The following is a 16936-nucleotide window of genomic DNA, read 5'->3' on the forward strand; positions in this document are numbered from 1 at the left end:
GGTCACCATTGGGATGGATCAGAAGCTGCGGCTCTCGACTCCAAACCTGGGTTCCTCCGGCAACATCCATGAGCTGCTTTCGGCTGGGGAGCCTCATCATCGTGTGACAATAGCCAATGGGTTCTAATGATGCCCAGCGCAGCCCTGGATTCGTGGCCCCATCCTCGGTCCTCCCCCCGCCCCCTCTTCTCGGTCTCTTCCTTCGTAACCAAGCTCATCCACGTTGGGGACAATGTCTGTCCCGCGGCAGGACGTCTTCTGGACGTCCTCAACTCCCCAGCCGCTCACAGGTGGGGCAGCTGAGACTTCACACCTAGGAGTCCGTCCTGTCCCGTGGGGTTCTCCCACACCCTGGACGGGATGGTGCGGGTTAGACCAGGCGGGCTGGAGATCGTACAGAACCGACGCGGCGGCCTGGCCCGCGATGGGCGACCCGTCTAGCAAGAGCCGGGCCGTGGGCGAGGCTCGCTCCCCAACTCCTGCACCGCTGAGAAGGGAAACGGACGGAAAGCAAGCAGAGGAGCTAAATGACGACATGACTGCGCTTGTCGCTCGGCGTCAGCTCCTGGAGTCGGGGTGTGCGCACGAGGGCACACGGACGCCACGCGTGTCTGGGTGTGGGCCCGGGCTGGTGCACCTGCGGGGTTCCACGTCCTGGTGGGGGGAAGGGCCCCTGGCCGGGGGGAGCTGGGGGGGAGAGGACCACGGTGGAGGGAGGTCTTGGCGGGGGGGGGGGGGGGGGAGGGTGCTGGCTCCATGCTGTTACTAGTTTGATTTATCCCTAATGAGTTCTCAGCACATGGCTGCTCCCGGCTCACTCCAGGGGCCTCCCGCAGCCCCGGCCCCCCGCCCCGGCTCCGCCGCCGCCGCGACCGCTCGCTCAGAAAAGAGCCAATTTCCACACTGCACAGTCCGCTTCACTCAAGGGAAATCACATTTCCCCGGGAGAGCCGCGGGCAGCGCGCCGCGCCCGGCCTGGCCGCCTGCCACCCGGCCCAGAGGCGGGAGGGCCGCCCCCCCTCGTCCCTCCCCCGCCCGCCCCCCCCCCCGGGGCCGGGGCGCCGGCCCCCACCTCCACAGCTGGGTCTGAGGCTGCTCTGCTGTCCGAGAGTAGGGGAGGTGGGGTGTCGGGGGGAGAAGGCGCACCTGCCTCCTCCGGCTTCTCCCAGGAAGGAGATGCGCTTGCGTGTGAGCATGGAAATGACCGTGGGGTGTGGACAGGACGGACCCCTCTCCAGAGTCCCTGTCCCGGAGTCGCCCAAGAGCCCAAGGGACAACAGCACGAAGCAAGGAGCAGAGCAGGGAGCCGCAGAGGTGGGGACTGGAGGGGGAGAGCAAGCTCCCGGCACCCCCACCGCTGGCGGGGGACACCGGGCCCTCTCTGCAATCACTCACTTTCTCTTCCACACCTCCTCAGCCCTGGAGACACAAAAGCCCATCACACAAAGGAAGAGGAACAATTGCTTTGAACTCAGCAAAAAGAGAGACTGGAATAAGAAAAGAAGATGGGAAAAAGAAAAGGGGGGGGAACCAACAAGACACACGGGGGAGCAATCTCTGTGGGAGGCGGGAGTCCTTTCACTCGAGCCATGCCACCGTCCCCCGTGTCCTCTGTCAGCAGACCCCGGGGACTTCGTCTGAGGTGATGGGGCGTGTGGTGGACCAGAAAGAACTGCCTAGAAAGCCCGGGTCTTTTCACGCAGGGCAGTGAGAGAGACGGGTCTAGGAGCCGTTGCCATGAGCGTGTCTGTGGAGAGCCCTTAGCGCCGTGGGCATGTCTCAACCCCGTGAGTCAATCCCACTTCTCCTGCGACAAACACCACTCCCACCAGCCCCCCAGAAACCGGGGCTTCTGACTTCCTGCAGAGCAAACCAGGCCCCTTCCAACCCAGCCATCCGCAGATGCTCCCCCCGCTCTCCAGCGAGGGCTGGCGACTTCCCCTTCAGTCCCTACCGCCTCCTCCGTGTTCCAGTCCTTGTCCTCCCATGCTCTCACGGGCCACCCAACTCCAACACCACACCCCGCACGGAGGGACCTCGAATCGTCTCTCTCCCCCCAACACCTTGAGGACGACGACTCTAGTTTGGGAACCTCAGAGGAGCCACAGTTGCATCCCTGGATGGCCTGCCACATCGGCTCCAGCCCAAACCTAAGCCGGTGGTCGCACCGCACACTCGCCAGACATCTCCTCTCGGGTGAGTGTCCTGAAATGGCTAGCTTCTCCCAGAGAAAGGAAGGCGAATTCTGTGCCAAGGTCACCTCATTGAAAGTACACCCAAGTCATTTGGAGAGGGTCTAGCCAGAGGGCGCACGGTATTCCTAGAGGGGCGAAGACTTGATGGGCCCGGCTCATCGCCAGCGGGCAGTGCCGGCGCGAGAGAGTGAGCCTCATTGCAAACCCTTCTGAACGCACAGGGACAAGTTTTCTTCACAAGAGGGGTTCCCCCTTGTGAGTCAAAGAGCGTCAAGCCACCCCTGCCCATGACCTTCGCGGCTCCCTGCTTTGGGAGACCTAAGAAGACAACAGCCACCTCGGGGTCCCTCAGTAGGCTAGGAATCTTTCTTCCATCGGTCATCTGCCCGGGGATCCATACTACCCTGAGCGCCCGGCTTGCAGGGCCCGGGCCCTCATTCCCGCTTAGTGCCCCGTGGAGAGAAGATCCGTGCAAACGCTCGGCAGCCCCCGGTGGGCAGGGTGCTTCCGGGATGCTTCTCTTTCACTCCTAGGTTTCCTGGAGGCAGCCATCTCCCTCTCCCTCTCCTACAGCCTCCCCGCCAGCCCCATCCCCCGCACCACCCTCAACAGCGAGCCACAATCTCCTTGGGAGCCTTCCCGCACCCAGATGAGCGCCCTGTGCTGCCGGGTGACCGTGCTGGGGTTAGGGTAAGAAGATGAAGCCGAGCCCCACCACTTCCCATCGTAGGCACGCCAACGTCTTCCTTTCGAAGGCCCGGCTTCCTCGTATGTAAAGTGCGGCTGACTCCAACTTAACTGACACCACACCCTCCCACGCCAGACACACAAGACAGCCTGGCTCTCTCCCTTCCATCCTCCAACACCCGGAGGCCCCTAAGAGAGTCCCGGGTTGTAGCTACTCCTGCATCCTTCCCCAACCAAGGCCACGGACCCTCTGACAACCTGTTTTAATGGCAACCGTAATTGCTCACAGGGAGTACATGACGGGCCCGTGCCATGTTGCTTGTTTGTTGTTCACATTTAAAGAACGCAAAGACTCGAAGCTCAAAAGAGCTGATGTACCCAGGGTTGGACATCGACCTGCCACGGATGGAGGAAGAATGCTGGGTCAGGGCCCAGTGATTGTGTCAGCCGCACGGCTCTGAGCACAGGAGAAAGCCTCAACCCCACAGTTCTTCCTTCCACAGTCAACCTCCACGCCTGAGATAAAGAGTAATGGTTTATTGAGTCATTTGGCAATGGTGGGTTGTCTTTAGAAAAGAAAGCATCAAGGAGAAAAGCCCAACACAGTAGGGAGATGATTCACTGGGAGGCCAAAAGATGGGGGATGGAAAGAGGGAAGCTTGACCTACACAGAGCTTCATTTACAGTATTTACAGTCAGGCTGCAGGGGCGAGAGGGGGGACCTCCTGATTAGCTCCAGAGGGTGGCCTCTCTGTCTCTTCAGTGGCTGTGTGGGCTGAAACGGCAGAAAACACACTTGATTTGGCAGGAGCAGCTGGGGAGGAGGGGAGGGAAGTCCCCACCATTCCGCCTTGCCCTGCCCTTAGCAGAGCTGCCCTGTACCTCCCAAAGGCCGTGGATCTTTGGCACGCCTGTCGCCAGGGACTTGCGGCTCCTCTGGTTGGTGCCAGCAGCCAAAGCAAGCTGCTAGAAGAGAGGCTGGGGGGTGCTTGTCAGCTCACAGCAGCAAGCAAAGGGCAGGTCGGCTGGCAGCCGGGTGGAGCGACGGATGGCTAGGCCAGCCTCTCCCGCTGTCCCGGAGGGAGGTGGAGGCAGACGCGGGCACACGGAGCAGAAGAAGGCGGCAGGAGGCAGGACGTGGTGACTCTCCTAGTGGCTGACGGACAGCCTGGGCCCAGGAATGACTTGCGGGACAAAGGTTCTTGTTTACTACTGTCACGATTGCTGGAGTGCTGAGGACATGGTGTACCCGTTAGCCCACTTCCAACCCTCCCAAGCTCTTCGTGCTCCCTCTTCTGTCCTCTTCCTGTTTGGTTTTTGTGGTTGTTGTTTTGTTTTTGTGTGTGTGTGCGTGGTGGGCACCAGCCTGAAGCATGTTCCTCCACCAATCTGGCCTCTTGAAATCAGCTGGTTCTCTCTCTGGGACTTCTGCTCATCATGAAGGAGTCTTAGAGGACAGTTAAGCCTTCTCCAAGGTCATCCTGTCCTTCACAGCTCATTAAATTAACCACACAGGGAGTGAGTCGCAATGCTGGGATTGTGGTTATTTTTCAGGTAATAAATAAAGATTCCTTTGTATGACTCTCCGGGGTGTGTCCCGAGCTGCGTCCTCCTGTTTCCCAGTCACTCCCACCGTTCCCATGACAACTACAGATGGTCAAAGGCCGTGGCAGTAGTGGGCGGTACGCTTGGCCTCGATGTAGAACTGTAATAATACGGAGAACCTGCGCGTGTTTAAAAAAATAAGAACAAGGTGGCTGGTCAGAGGAGGAAATTGCCACAGCCTTCCCTACATCTGCTGACCTATAGGACAGCGAGCCTTAATCATTAATGCATTGCCTACCGGATCATCAAACATTAACTCTTCCCCAGCCTCGTTTCCCCCTTCTCTAGCCTCACCTTGGAATTTCCGGCCAGAAAGAGAAGGGTGGCGTCTTCCTTTCTGTCTCTCTCCCTCTCCCCGCCCTCCCCATCCCAGCTGCTTCACCCTGGCTGCTAGAAGAGGGTCACAGAGAACAGTTGCACATGGAACCCCCAGAACCAAATACACTGGACGCCACGGGCCTCCGCCCCAGCCTTGCCCAAACAGCAACAGGTTAAGTCGTCCGTCTGGGTGTCCGTGCTTCGTAGCAGGCCCCGCGCACCTGCCAGGCGGGTGGCCCAGGGAGGCTGGGCAGGAAGGCAGGAAGGAGCCCAGAGCCCCACGCATCCCATTGCCCTGTCCCGTCGAAAGTGACCAAGTCGGTGTGGCTGGCTCCCGCAAGCAGAGTCCGTGGCGGGCACCCTTCTAGTCTGGCAAACCAGGACGTAAGGAGCGGAGAAGGAGGGGGGTAGGGAACGGGCCGTTCAGCTAGCTTGCCATGGTGCCCTCGGGACGCTGGCTCTCCCTGGCTCAGGTCTGTCCTGACACTCCCAAGACCACCACTTCAGGAGGTGCGCTAGTAGAACCCCTCAAGCTCTCCATTTGTGGACTTGCTTTCCTGAAGCATTTTCTCTACCCAGACTAGGACCCCAGGACGAAAGACGGGTGAAGAGTAGCCTCGAAGCCCCTTGACACCGACACGGAGCTTTCTGGACCTCTGCTCTAAACACTGCTTTCTCCGGTTATATAGGGAGAAACGGGTGGAACCGGAATTGCTGGGTAACCGTTTTGCGGCTGAATCGCGATTATTTGGGACCCACTTAGATGGTTAATGGGGACCACAGGATGGCATCTTGGAGGGGACCCTTGAGCCACGGTTTGCTGGTGTGGGCTCTCAGCCTCTGAAGGCCAGAGGCCTGGCTCACTTAGGCTTGTCTTGAGTCCATCCTGGCCCTCTCATTCCCCCTGTCTTTGGAGGCTTGGGCCCTAAATCTTACAAGAACAAAAGATTCAGCCAGGTGCTGGTGGCTCACGCCTGTCATCCTAGCTACTCAAGAGGCTGAGATCTGAGGATCATGGTTTGAAGCCAGCCTAGGCCCCAAAGCCAGAGACTCCTTCCTGTCTCTCGAAGTGGAGATGTATTTCCGGTGGCAGAGCTCGAGCCATGAGGGAGACAAAGCTGAAGGCCGAGGCCCAGGCCCTGAATTCAAGCCCCAGCAGTAGCCAGAAAAAAATAAAAATAAAAATAAATAAAAATGTAACAGACATTGTTTTGAAGACCTGGAGGGGAACAGAAGCCAGGAGGTCTCTAGCCTTCTGTGATCCCCTCCCCATCCCACCTCCCCCAAATAACAAGCTACTTTCTTCTATTAAAAAAGACACCCATTATTCTCCCCGGGTCTCATCCCCCTCCCCCCCACAGAACACCTGCTGGGCCCCAGGGACTCACTCAGCAAGCTGGAGTTGGGGAAGCGCCAGGCCTCGCTGTAGGAGGAGTAGGGGGCGTGGCTGTAGGCGTTGCCAGAGTAGTCACTTCCTGTGGGAGGCACAAAAGTAGAGGCCCATGAGGCTGATGGCAGTCCCGCGGGGTGGGGGCGGGGATCTGGGGTCTCCGTGGCTAGAGGCGGCTGAGCCCAGGGATGCGTGTGGCACGGGGAAGTAGAGGCCCTGCCCTGACACACTGCGGCCCTCAACAGAACCCTCGGGTCGGATGGCACGACCATCCTATTTTCCTGAGAAGGAAGTTGAGGTTCTGGGATTCCCACAAGCTGGAGGGTCGAGTGCAGGACGGAAGCCGCGCTGTGATGCTGGGGTCTTTACCTGCGTCCTGAACCCGCTGTAGGAGAGTGTCCAGGGGGACACCCCCAGGGCAGAGGGCGGGGTACGGGAGCAGCGTAGGGGGGAGTAGAAGCACAAGGAAGGGAAGGAAATAACAGCCCAGACAAGAATTGTTTAGGCCTAAGTATAAATGTGTGGTGTGTGTGTGTGTGTGTGTGTGTGGTGGACATGTGAGTGTATGGTGTATGTGTGTGTGGTGTGTGTGTGGTGTGTGTGTGAGTGTATATATGTTGTATGTATGTGTGGTGTCTATGTGAGTATGGTATATGGATATGTGTGAGTATGGTGTGTAAGGGGGGTGTATATGTGAGAATGGCGTTATATCCATTCTATGACATATTTACCCATAGTGTCAATTTACAGAAAAGAAAATTAAATACTGAGCAGTTTGCCTCAAATTACAGCGTCAAATGGTAGAGCAGAACTTGACCTTAGAACTCTTGACTTAAATTCCAAATCAGTTCTTAGGCACTTATTCAATAATTTCATCTACAAAGCCAGGTTCCTGCCACCTTTGAAAGCCAGTGAGTGTCCACATCGTCTTTCAAAAAAAGCATCTTCAGTTGTGGGCTGAGTACCTTCTCAGGCTCCTTGTCTCTTCCACAGACTCTTTGGAAGAAAGGTTCAAATCTCTCTGGCTCTATGTGCGGTCAAAGCACCATATCCTATGTCCTGGCTGGGAAACTTTGGATAAGTCACTACCTCTCTAAGCCTTTGTTTCCTATCTGTCAAATGGAGCCAATTAGTGTTCCCATCTCACGCAGTGACAATTACTGAGATCATAGATGCTAAATGCTTAGGTCCCATGCTTAGAATATAAATAGCATTTAATAAATATTTAATTGTTATTATTTTCTCATGAAACAAGCGTTAAAGCTCAATCGAGGCTTAATAACTCATGCCACCAGTTGGGGCTAATCTCCTGCAGAGACGGAGGCATTTGTTTGAGCTCAAGGCAGAGGAAGGCTACCAGATTCTCGAATCCAGGCAGTCCAAAATAGGCAGAGAAATCACAGTGAGAAAACAGTTCCCTAGGGGAAAGGGACTGAGCCAGGCACAGAAAGGGCAAAGTATGCAAATAAACGGGAAGAGGGGGGAAAGGAGGGAAACACAACAACGAGGGAAAAGAAAAAACTAAGAACTGATCTAATTCAGCCATTCATTCACTGAAACGAACAAACTGCTCTGCAGAGAAGGAAAGATATTTGCCCGAGGCCCTATGTTTAGTTACAGCTTAAACTAGAAGCTGAGTCCCATGTCCAACACCAGGCCTTGCTCAAAAAACCCACAGAGGAAACAGCCCCTGTTTACTACTGATTGACTCGGCTCTTCCTGGTACAGTAATCCTTGGGAGAAGGCTAGTTCTGCATTAGCTAGATAGCAATGGACTTTTACTTGACCTTTCCCAACACTGAACACCACAGGTGTAAAGGACAAGGAAGAGAGATGGAAAACACAGTGTGTTTACTCTCTCACTTTGTCGTTCGTTCATGCATTCTTTCACCTATACACTTATTTATTTATTTCACACACACTGCCTTCCTGACTGCCTCAACCGCATGGAAGTCTTAGGGTAGGAAATGGTGCTTGAAGGCGGTATGCCTTCACCCTTCGGTGTGGCATCTTCCTAGCGCTGGATCTACCAGCCCGTGTACAGCATAGGCCAATTCCACCCACTCGCCTTGCCTCGTAGCCCTTACAATTACCCACTTTCTGCTTCAACAGTCCATTCCTTTCTAACTCATTACTTCCAACTCATCTGTTCTGAAAACTCCCACTCCAAACTCCACATTCCTCTTTAGCTACCTTTTTCTTTCTCTGTCCTGTGGTCCGCCTTCATCTTCCATCCTCTTCCCTTCAGACCCTTGTCGATCAAATCCCCATGATCTCTAACGGGGTCCTTCTTCCCATGGGCCCCTTTGTGTCCACAGCTCCCTCTCTCCTTAGCTCATTCAGCCTCACTCCCCGGTGTCTCTGCAGACCATCTCCTGGCTTGCTTCATCATTTGATGGGTTCTCTGCTTTTAGGCTAGAACTCTTGCTTATGAAGGCCTTCTATGAATTTCCATTCTCTACTGTCTAATCCCTTGGCAATGTATATTAGCTTTGTACCACAGTGGAAACGTATACTCTAGCCAGGATCCTTGGCTGACTTCAGAAGTATCATGTGCCTGGTAACATAGTAAGCTGGGTGCTTCCTAGGTATTTGGATCCGAACGTGGCCTAACGGGACTTGATTTGGACCCGTGACATACCACAACTCTTTTTCTCCTATTCTCCCACAAAAACACTTGCTGCAAACATTTGTGGATTTCCCCAAGTTCCAACTCTTTGCACAATAACACACTTCATCTATTTTCTCTTCTCCAGTATAGCAAATCTATCAGCAGATAAATCTGTCGTAGACCTGTGGCTCTACCACTAAAACACTTCATCGGATTCTCTCTTCTCCTCCTTCTCTGCTGCTTCTGTGGTGGATGCCACCAGCACCTCTTGCAAGAATTACTGTAAGTATCACCTATTTGGTGTCTGTGCTTTGTCTTGGTAGTCCATAATCTCTTTTCCCAGAGGCCTGAGTGGTATTTTAACAGCTGACCTTGCTTCTACCACAATCTTACCTTGTCGTCCTTTCTTCAACTGCTCCCTGTTCTTCAAAAATATTCACATTTCAGTGTGATATCATGCTAAATTAGTTCTTTCCTGCCTCAGGGCCTTTGCACTTGCTGTTCTTTTGGGACAGGGATGGTCAGTCCCAGTTTACCACTTGGCTGACCACTTTGAACAACTTCTTAGAAAGGCCTCCCCTTATCACCCAATCTAAAGCAGTTATCTCTTCTCCCTGTGGCTCTTTATTACATCATCACATTTTATGGTCTTCACATACTTATCACAATCTGATATTACACTCATCCATTTGTTGACTTGTTCACTGTCCGTTCTTTCCAATAGTAGGTTGTAAGTAAGAGGAACACACCTTTGGTGCGTCTGCGTCACCAGAATTCCATCCAATACATCTTTACTAGTGTGTGTTGAGGAAAAAGCGGCAAACAGATACAAGTGTGCAAGGATGGATACAATGTGGACTAAAGACAAATGGCCAGAGAGATGAATAGGAGAGGAAATAGATATCTGGGAAATTAGCAGCTAGATGGATGGGAAGATGGGTAGAAAGACAGGTGGTTAGAAAGACAGAGGGAAGAATAGGTGGGTGAGTGAGTACATAGGAAGATAGATAGGAAAGATGGAGAAAAATAGAAAGGTGACAATAAATAAATAATTAAAAAACCCAGAAAGGTGACTAGAAGATCAGGTGTTGTGGCTCATGCTTGCAGTCCTAGCTACTCAGGGGGCTGAGAAATCAGGATGGTTTTACATTGAGGCCAGCACAGGCAAACTGTTAGTGAGAATTAGCTCAACCTGTCAGCTCAGAAATGTAGGCAGCCTAAACAGCAGGTCCCAGCCAACCTAAACAAGCAGGAGCCCCTAGCCAGCAAGTGCTGAGAGCAAAAAGGATGATACCTGCCTAGCAACTGCAAACCATGGGCCTGTCAAACCCCAGAACTACAAAATAAAAACAGTAGATAGAAGGATGGATAGATGTCTGGTTGGGTCCTTGCCTCTGGAGCTGTTGACTGTCGTTTTGTATGAAATGAGAGTTATTAACTGTGTTGGGGAGGTCAGAGCAAGAAAGAGAGAGAAGAAGTGTGGAAGGGAGGAGAGGGGAGGAGAGGGAAGGGAAAGGAAGGGAAAAGAAGAACGGGAGGGGAAGGAAGGGAAAAAGAAGGAAAGGGGAGGAAGAGAAACAGAGATAGAGACAGAGACCGAGAGTCAGAGATTGAAGGTCCAAAGAGTGAACAAAAGAGATCTGTGTTCTGGCCCTCATTTTTTGGTCCATTTACCCAAAGCTTGTGTCTTTATTCTGATACAGTCGGAGGTGGGGAGCAGCGTGGGGAGGCAGAAAGAGCCCCAGATTTGAAAGTCAGGGCCTGTGTTTGAATCCCTGTGCCACTTAGTCTTGTTGTGATCTTGAGCATACCATTTTACTTCTCAAGCCCCAGTTTTTGTTTTATTAATTTTTTTTATAAAACTGGTGACCATCAACCCTCCCCCAATCTTATGATAAGGATTAAATGAGAAGTAAAGTTATATGGATGAAAGGCCAGGCGTGCGAAGGGCATAATAAACGATCACTTCTTCCTTTCTATAATTGATTGGAACATGTCATTGATAGAACTAACTCTGAACATCACTGTGCATCTACAGGTATGCAGTTGGTGCTCACTGAATTTACTGACTTCAATGGAGCAAGTCCTCATTCTGTCAACTGGGATGTCACAGAATGCTGAGAGATACACACAGAATTCTCCTACACCAACCGTCTCTGAGAACTCACTTGCACAAAGGCTACCCTAGGAGTCAGGTGGATGGATTGCATTTTCTGAACACTTACTGGAAGGCTATCCACCCCGTGGGCCAGGCCCCTCTCTTTCACAATCCACTTAACAGTGTGTGTGTGTGTGTGTGTGTGTGTGTGTGTGTGTGTGTGTGTGTGTGTGTGTGTGTGTGTGTGTGTGTGTTTCTTCATTGCAGTCGCTCTGGCTGAGGCGGTTCTGGAAACAACCTGGGGGCCTTTGATGAGAGCTCATGCCTTTCTGCTACCTCACAGGTCAACTTTTGGCCCCAGGAACCCCTTGCCCTAGGCCTGCCCTCAAGGAATGATTCATAATTAAGAGAAAAACCTTGCCTTTCTATTTCTTCCTCCTCCCTCCTCTAAGCAGCCAGCAGGGGAAGGTGGAAGGACTGGGAGGGGAATGGTGGGGGGGGGGGGGAACGACTGGAGCCTGGGATTTTGATTGAGAGGCCCCATTATCCACACTCTTAAAAAAATAACCGAATCTTTTCCTTTTTTATCTTGACCAATCTCATTTCACGCTCCAGAAGAGGAGGGAGGGAGGGAGGCAGTCCGGGGCCAGGAGGGAGAGAGGAGTCAGTATTCTGTATTTTCAACGCTGCATTAAGCACATTGCCACGGTAACGGGCAGCAACAAGTGCCAGCTCAGCAGGTTCCCAGGGAGCGGGGCCTCCTTTCCTCCTGTCTCCCTCCCTTCCCAGTGCCCAGGAGAGCCCGGCCCACCTGCCTTTGCACAGGGCGCCCAGAGTGGGTGGCTGGCAAACATTAACCTCCGCCAGGGGCAGCGGGCCTGGGTGAATGTGCAGGTTTCTAGGCCAGAGCCAAGGAGCCTGGTTCCCAGCCTGGCCCGGGGGCCACACAGGGCCTGAGATCAGAGCCTGGCCTGCAAGCTCCAGACCACTCCCAGACGCCTCTGCGAAGCGGGAATGCCTGCAATCCACTGCATCTACCCCGGGGCTTTTCCAACCTGGCTTCTAAAAGAGACTTTAGCAAGGAAATGAGCGTGGTCCTCATGTCCAAGACCCTGTCATCCCACGTTGCCATTGGATGGTAATTACAGACAAAGAAAACCGAAAGCTGGGCGGGTGGACAACGGACAGTCCAAATGAGGATAGAGAGATACTCAGACCGTGTGGCACCCTCAGGGTACCCAGATCCGCCACCTGCTCGTGAGGAGTTGGAAGAGTACAGGACGCAAAAGGGAATGTCAGCCCTTGTGCTCAGAGCTTACAGATGCATCGCCTGCATGCAGGCCCGTCTCAGGCCTGGCTCTCCTGGGTGGCCAGTCCCTCCACTTGCTCCATTAGTATTCACCAAGTCAGTGGAAGAAGTGGAAAGAAGTAAAAGCTTGGAATGGAGGCCAGGTCTGCCTCAGACCATCCCTTTCCATCATGGTGGATCATATGGATGATCTCGGGGAAAGGAGGCTGAACTGACACGAGGTAAAGAGCCAAAATGGTACTGGGACATTTTTTTCCCCCTGGTGTTTACAAGCAAGTGTCTCTTTGGTCCATCCTTTGATGCCCTTGAATTGAAGCTATGAAGAACCGAACCTCTGGACCGGACTCAGCCCATCTCTTTCCTCTCCTGCCCAACCCCTCCTTTCCACACTTCCCTTTTCCATGTTCCTCCTCCTTCCAGCCCCTCCCCTTACCTGCCACCATGCCCGCAATGGCAGAAGAGGCATAGCTGCCCTGTCCACTGGTGGGGATGTGGGGTGGGTATCCCGGTAGCGTGGGCCCCACCATCTCTCGCCCTGGAAAGACACAAGCGTCATCAGCGCGGAGGGTGCCCAGGCGTATCATCTCGCCCAGCTGAGGCTCGGCAGCCGTTCCCAAGCCCGCCAAGGCCACTCTCCCAATCTCCCCCTCTCCCCTCTGCGTCCCCGTCCTTGGCTCCTCTCCCAGGGCTCTCGGTGCTACGAGTGCAGTCCTCCTTTGTTTCCTGCTCTCCAGTGGTTTTATTGACAGACATACGTCGTTTGGATCTTGGTTCCCCTTGTCCAGCAGGACGATGGGCATCAATGGCCTAAAATAACTAGAAGCCACTTGACTCAAACCATCTCTTTCTTAGAGATAGAGAGCTCCCGTTCGGAAAGAATCGAGAATCAGATCCTGGGAATCGATGACAGATGTGTGGCCTCTGGCCTATTATTTCCCTCTTTTGGTCCCGGGATAGATACTGATATTCAACCAGCGTGCCATTTTCCACTGAGCCAGTGAAGGGGTTCCCATACTTTACTCTGGCCTTCTCGGTGGATGTAATTGATCAGAGCTACAAGAGACATGAAACCTACTGGCTGTTCCTGACTTAGGAAACGTGGTGGAGAGATCTTTAGCTTTCACATGACTATGGACTGTGAATCTGTCAAGTACATTTTTCTTGTTCTATTTTCTTTGTTGCCAGTACTGGGGCTTGAACTCAGGACCTCACACTCTTATTTAGCCTTGGCACTCACAGCTGGTGCTCTAGCACTTGAGACATGCCTTCAGTTCCACCTTTTGGCTGGTTAATTGGAAAGAAGAGTCTCTTTGATTGGTATACCTGGGCCGGCTTTGAACCTAGGTCCTCAAATCTCAGCTTTCTAAGCAGCTAGGATTATAGACATGAGCCTCTGGTATCCGGCCTCAAATGTACTTTTAAACTAATTTTTTGCAGCAAAACACTGATCCCCGTTTGTCCTCACATTTGGAGGTACCAAGACAGTTCTATGAATTAGACCCCATCTCCTCGGCTCTGTGTGTCCTCCACACCAGGAAGAGAGAGCCTGAAGTCTCCATTTAGGATACCCCACCTGACCTGATTGTCCTCTCCCCGTATACCTCCATTAGCTCTGTGTTCTGCAGATCCAGACCCGAATCTGCTTCACCCAAGGATCTTGGTTTGTCTAGGTCTGATCAAGAGGTAACAACGATCCCAGCATGCTGGTTGATAATTATTATTTTTTAACCAGGCCCCAGTGGTTCGTGCTTGTAACCCTAGCTTCTCCAGTGACCGAGATCTGGAGGACCGAGGCTTGAGGTCAGCTCAGGCTGAAAAGTCTGAGATGCTGTCTGTAACATAATCATTGAAAAGCACAGCTGGTGGCATGGCTCAAGAAGTAGAGTGCCTGCTAAACAAGCAAGTTAAGCAAGCACAAGGCCCTGAGTTTATACTCTGACAAAATAGTAATAGTAAAAATAATGGCCATACTTCTCTCAAAAAGCTCCAGCTTGGATGATGAACTATTTGGTCATCCTAGTGCTTGCTGATGCCCAATCTGAATAATACTGACACTTGAGGCGAGTTGATTTTCTGCTGTGGGATTGTCATGGGAATTTCAGGGTGTTGAACAGCGTCTCTGGTATCTATCTACCCACTAGATTTCAGACACGGTCATATGTCCTCAGAAAGAATTAAGGACCACTCTTTAAGATTCTCACCTTGACCCAAATGCCTTCTGCCTCTTCCACTGGCTGGTTGTTCTCCTAGGACTAATAGGTTGCCAGTGACGCCCCTTCATCAACTTACCATAGCCACATTCTCTGTGGTACTTCCCATCCCACTTTCGTTCCACCCATCACCCCTCTACCTGCTCTGCCCTTCATGCCTCAGGGCCTGGAAGGTACCCAGTGGTGATGGATTAGAAGGTTTAGCCCATGCAACTCTACACATTGTTAGTGATACAATGGCTCCCTCTTCCCTACTTCTCTTCCTGGACTTTCCCACAGCACAATTATTTTACTTAACAAGTACTTATTATACAACGTATTTTTCTAGTATGTGTTTTTCTAAGCACCCAGGGATATATCAGACAACAAACGTGCTAATTATCCAAGCATTAAGTCAAGATGAAACATAGGCTGGGAAAGGCATTGGGAGATGAGCTAAGGGATCAATAAAAGACCTGGCTTTTCAATGTTGTCATCCTTTCTTCCTTTCTTCCTTCCTTCCTTCCCTCCTTCCTTCCTTCCTTCCTTCCTTCCTTCCTTCCTTCCTTCCTTTCTTCCTTCCTTCTTCTTTCTCCTCCTCCTCCTCCTCCTTCTTCTCCCTCACCCCTCTTAGAAAGAGGCTAGGAATGAGAGGATCTGTGGTCCTCCTTCTGCTTTTATGGCTAACTTGCTTCCATCCAAATATTAACTATGCACAATCCTACTTAGCTTCGAAGATCAGGTGAGTCCAGGGAGGTATGGCCATAGAGTTGGTAATTTTCTGTGTGTCCTTTGATCATCTACTTATGTGCCTGTTTCTTCACAGGCAAAATGGGGGGTGGAAGGGGGGAATGAGGGTAACTTACATACCTTATTACTACTCTGAAGTTATTAGCAGAATTCAAACCCACGGTTTCATGCTCCAGATATACATTAATGAATGCAATGGATACATTTTAGAAATGATTATGTCAGTGGAACTCCTACAGAATAAATCTTTACAATGAACTGACAGCGTTCTTAGTTGAAATAGTCTGGAGTTTTGAAACATCTGAATACCACCTTCTCATTTGATTTCTTCTGAAGTGTTCCCTTCTGCCCACCTAACACGGGGTCATGGGGAGAACCCAGGAAGGGATGGAAGCATAAATATGGAAAACAGAGGTCCGATGTATTTAGAAGGAGGAGAAACAGGAAGAAGATAGACACCGGTAAGTAGTAAGCACGTGAAGAGGGCCATCATGTGTTCAGCTCTGAGACTCAGCCCCCTGCATCCTAGGTGAAGCACCTGGCTAGTCAGGGGAGACGGAGAGAGGGAAGGAGCGGTGGGAAGTCTTGAAGCGCAGGGGTGCCGGGTTCAGGGGTAGATGGATGGCATGGCAGGGAGAGGTGGAAGAGAGCGCTGACTCTGGTCTGGTCGTTTCTCTTTTTTTCTTTTTTTCTTTCCTCCTACTTCTAGGGGGCGGAGGAGAGGAGGGACGCTAGATGCAGGCCAGAGTATGGAAGGCAAATCACTCAATTTCTCCATGTCACGTGAGGAGATTTAGATGAGAACATGCAACTTGGGTTCGAATGACTTTGCATGGTCGAGGCTTCCTCGCACTGAGAAGGCCCCAGAGGCAGTATGTGCGTCTGTCGGGACTAGGGGATGCCATGGTATGAGTCTCGGCTCTCTTGCTGGTGCTGATCTAGTGTATTCCTGGGCTCCTTCAGCCCTGGAAGCCCCTCTCCTCTCCCTCCTGTCCTCATGCCGTCAGCCTGAGCCTCCTGAGCTATGTTTCCTACTGGGCCGAGTTCCAGAACACACATTCTTTGGAAGCCACAATTTATAATGTATGGTATCCACTGGGATCCTACCCCATGTGCTCCAGTCCCAACACTGCTCTCCCCTCCTTATATTCGGAGACTTTAATCATTTCCTAGCAGCTAGGTGATTTCCTCACACCAAGGTAAACATTTTAAATCAAATGACTGGAGAAAAGTCCTGAACATTTTCTCTTTGTAAAACGTGGTCCTGCTAGGCACCAGTGACTCATGCCTGCAGTCCTAGCTACTTAGGAGGCCCAGATAGGAGGATCACATTTAGAAGTCAGAGAGTCAGGAAAGCCCATGAGACTCTCAGCTCCAATGACCACCAAAAAATCCAAAAGTAGAGCTGTGGCTAGAGTGCTAGCCCTGTGAAAAAGCTCAAAGCTAGCACCCAGCCCCTGGGTTCAAGCCCCAGGACTGGTACAAAAACAATACAAAAATAAATAAATAAAGGCCTGGTTTTCCTGCACAAACAAATAGAACTTTCTCCAGGATAGGCCTTAACTCAACTGCTACCACAACGGTCCTGATCCAATTCCTTAAAATCATGATTTATTGGGCTGGGGATATGGCCTAGTGGCAAGAGTGCCTGCTTCATATACATGAGGCCCTGGGTTCGATTCCCCAGCACCACATATACAGAAAATGTCCAGAAGGGGCACTGTGGCTCAAGTGGCAGAGTGCTAGCCTTGAGCAGGAAGAAGCCAGGGACAGTGCTCAGGCCC

At 52.1% G+C, this 16936-nt stretch overlaps 1 protein-coding gene across 14 annotated transcripts in view; it reads right to left on the reverse strand.

The window, feature by feature from the left end:
- Positions 1–4189: 4189 nt before the first annotated feature.
- Pax8 (paired box 8) overlaps positions 4190–16936 on the reverse strand; it is a 54169-nt gene continuing 41422 nt past the window's right edge. For 7 of the 14 annotated variants that reach the window (XM_048352378.1, XM_048352372.1, XM_048352382.1 and 4 more), the window contains 2 exons: positions 12575–12748; positions 12235–12513 (listed from right to left, as the gene is read on the reverse strand). In XM_048352378.1, coding sequence (XP_048208335.1) covers positions 12382–12513; positions 12575–12748 — 306 coding nt within the window. In that variant the 3' untranslated portion in view covers positions 12235–12381. Of the gene's footprint in view, positions 4607–6193; positions 6281–12234; positions 12514–12574; positions 12749–16936 lie in introns of those variants that run through there. The other 7 variants (XM_048352384.1, XM_048352376.1, XM_048352381.1 and 4 more) reach the window with 2 other exon arrangements.

This window comes from Perognathus longimembris, chromosome 8 (assembly GCF_023159225.1).
Source record: "Perognathus longimembris pacificus isolate PPM17 chromosome 8, ASM2315922v1, whole genome shotgun sequence".
Lineage (NCBI taxonomy): Eukaryota > Metazoa > Chordata > Mammalia > Rodentia > Heteromyidae > Perognathus > Perognathus longimembris.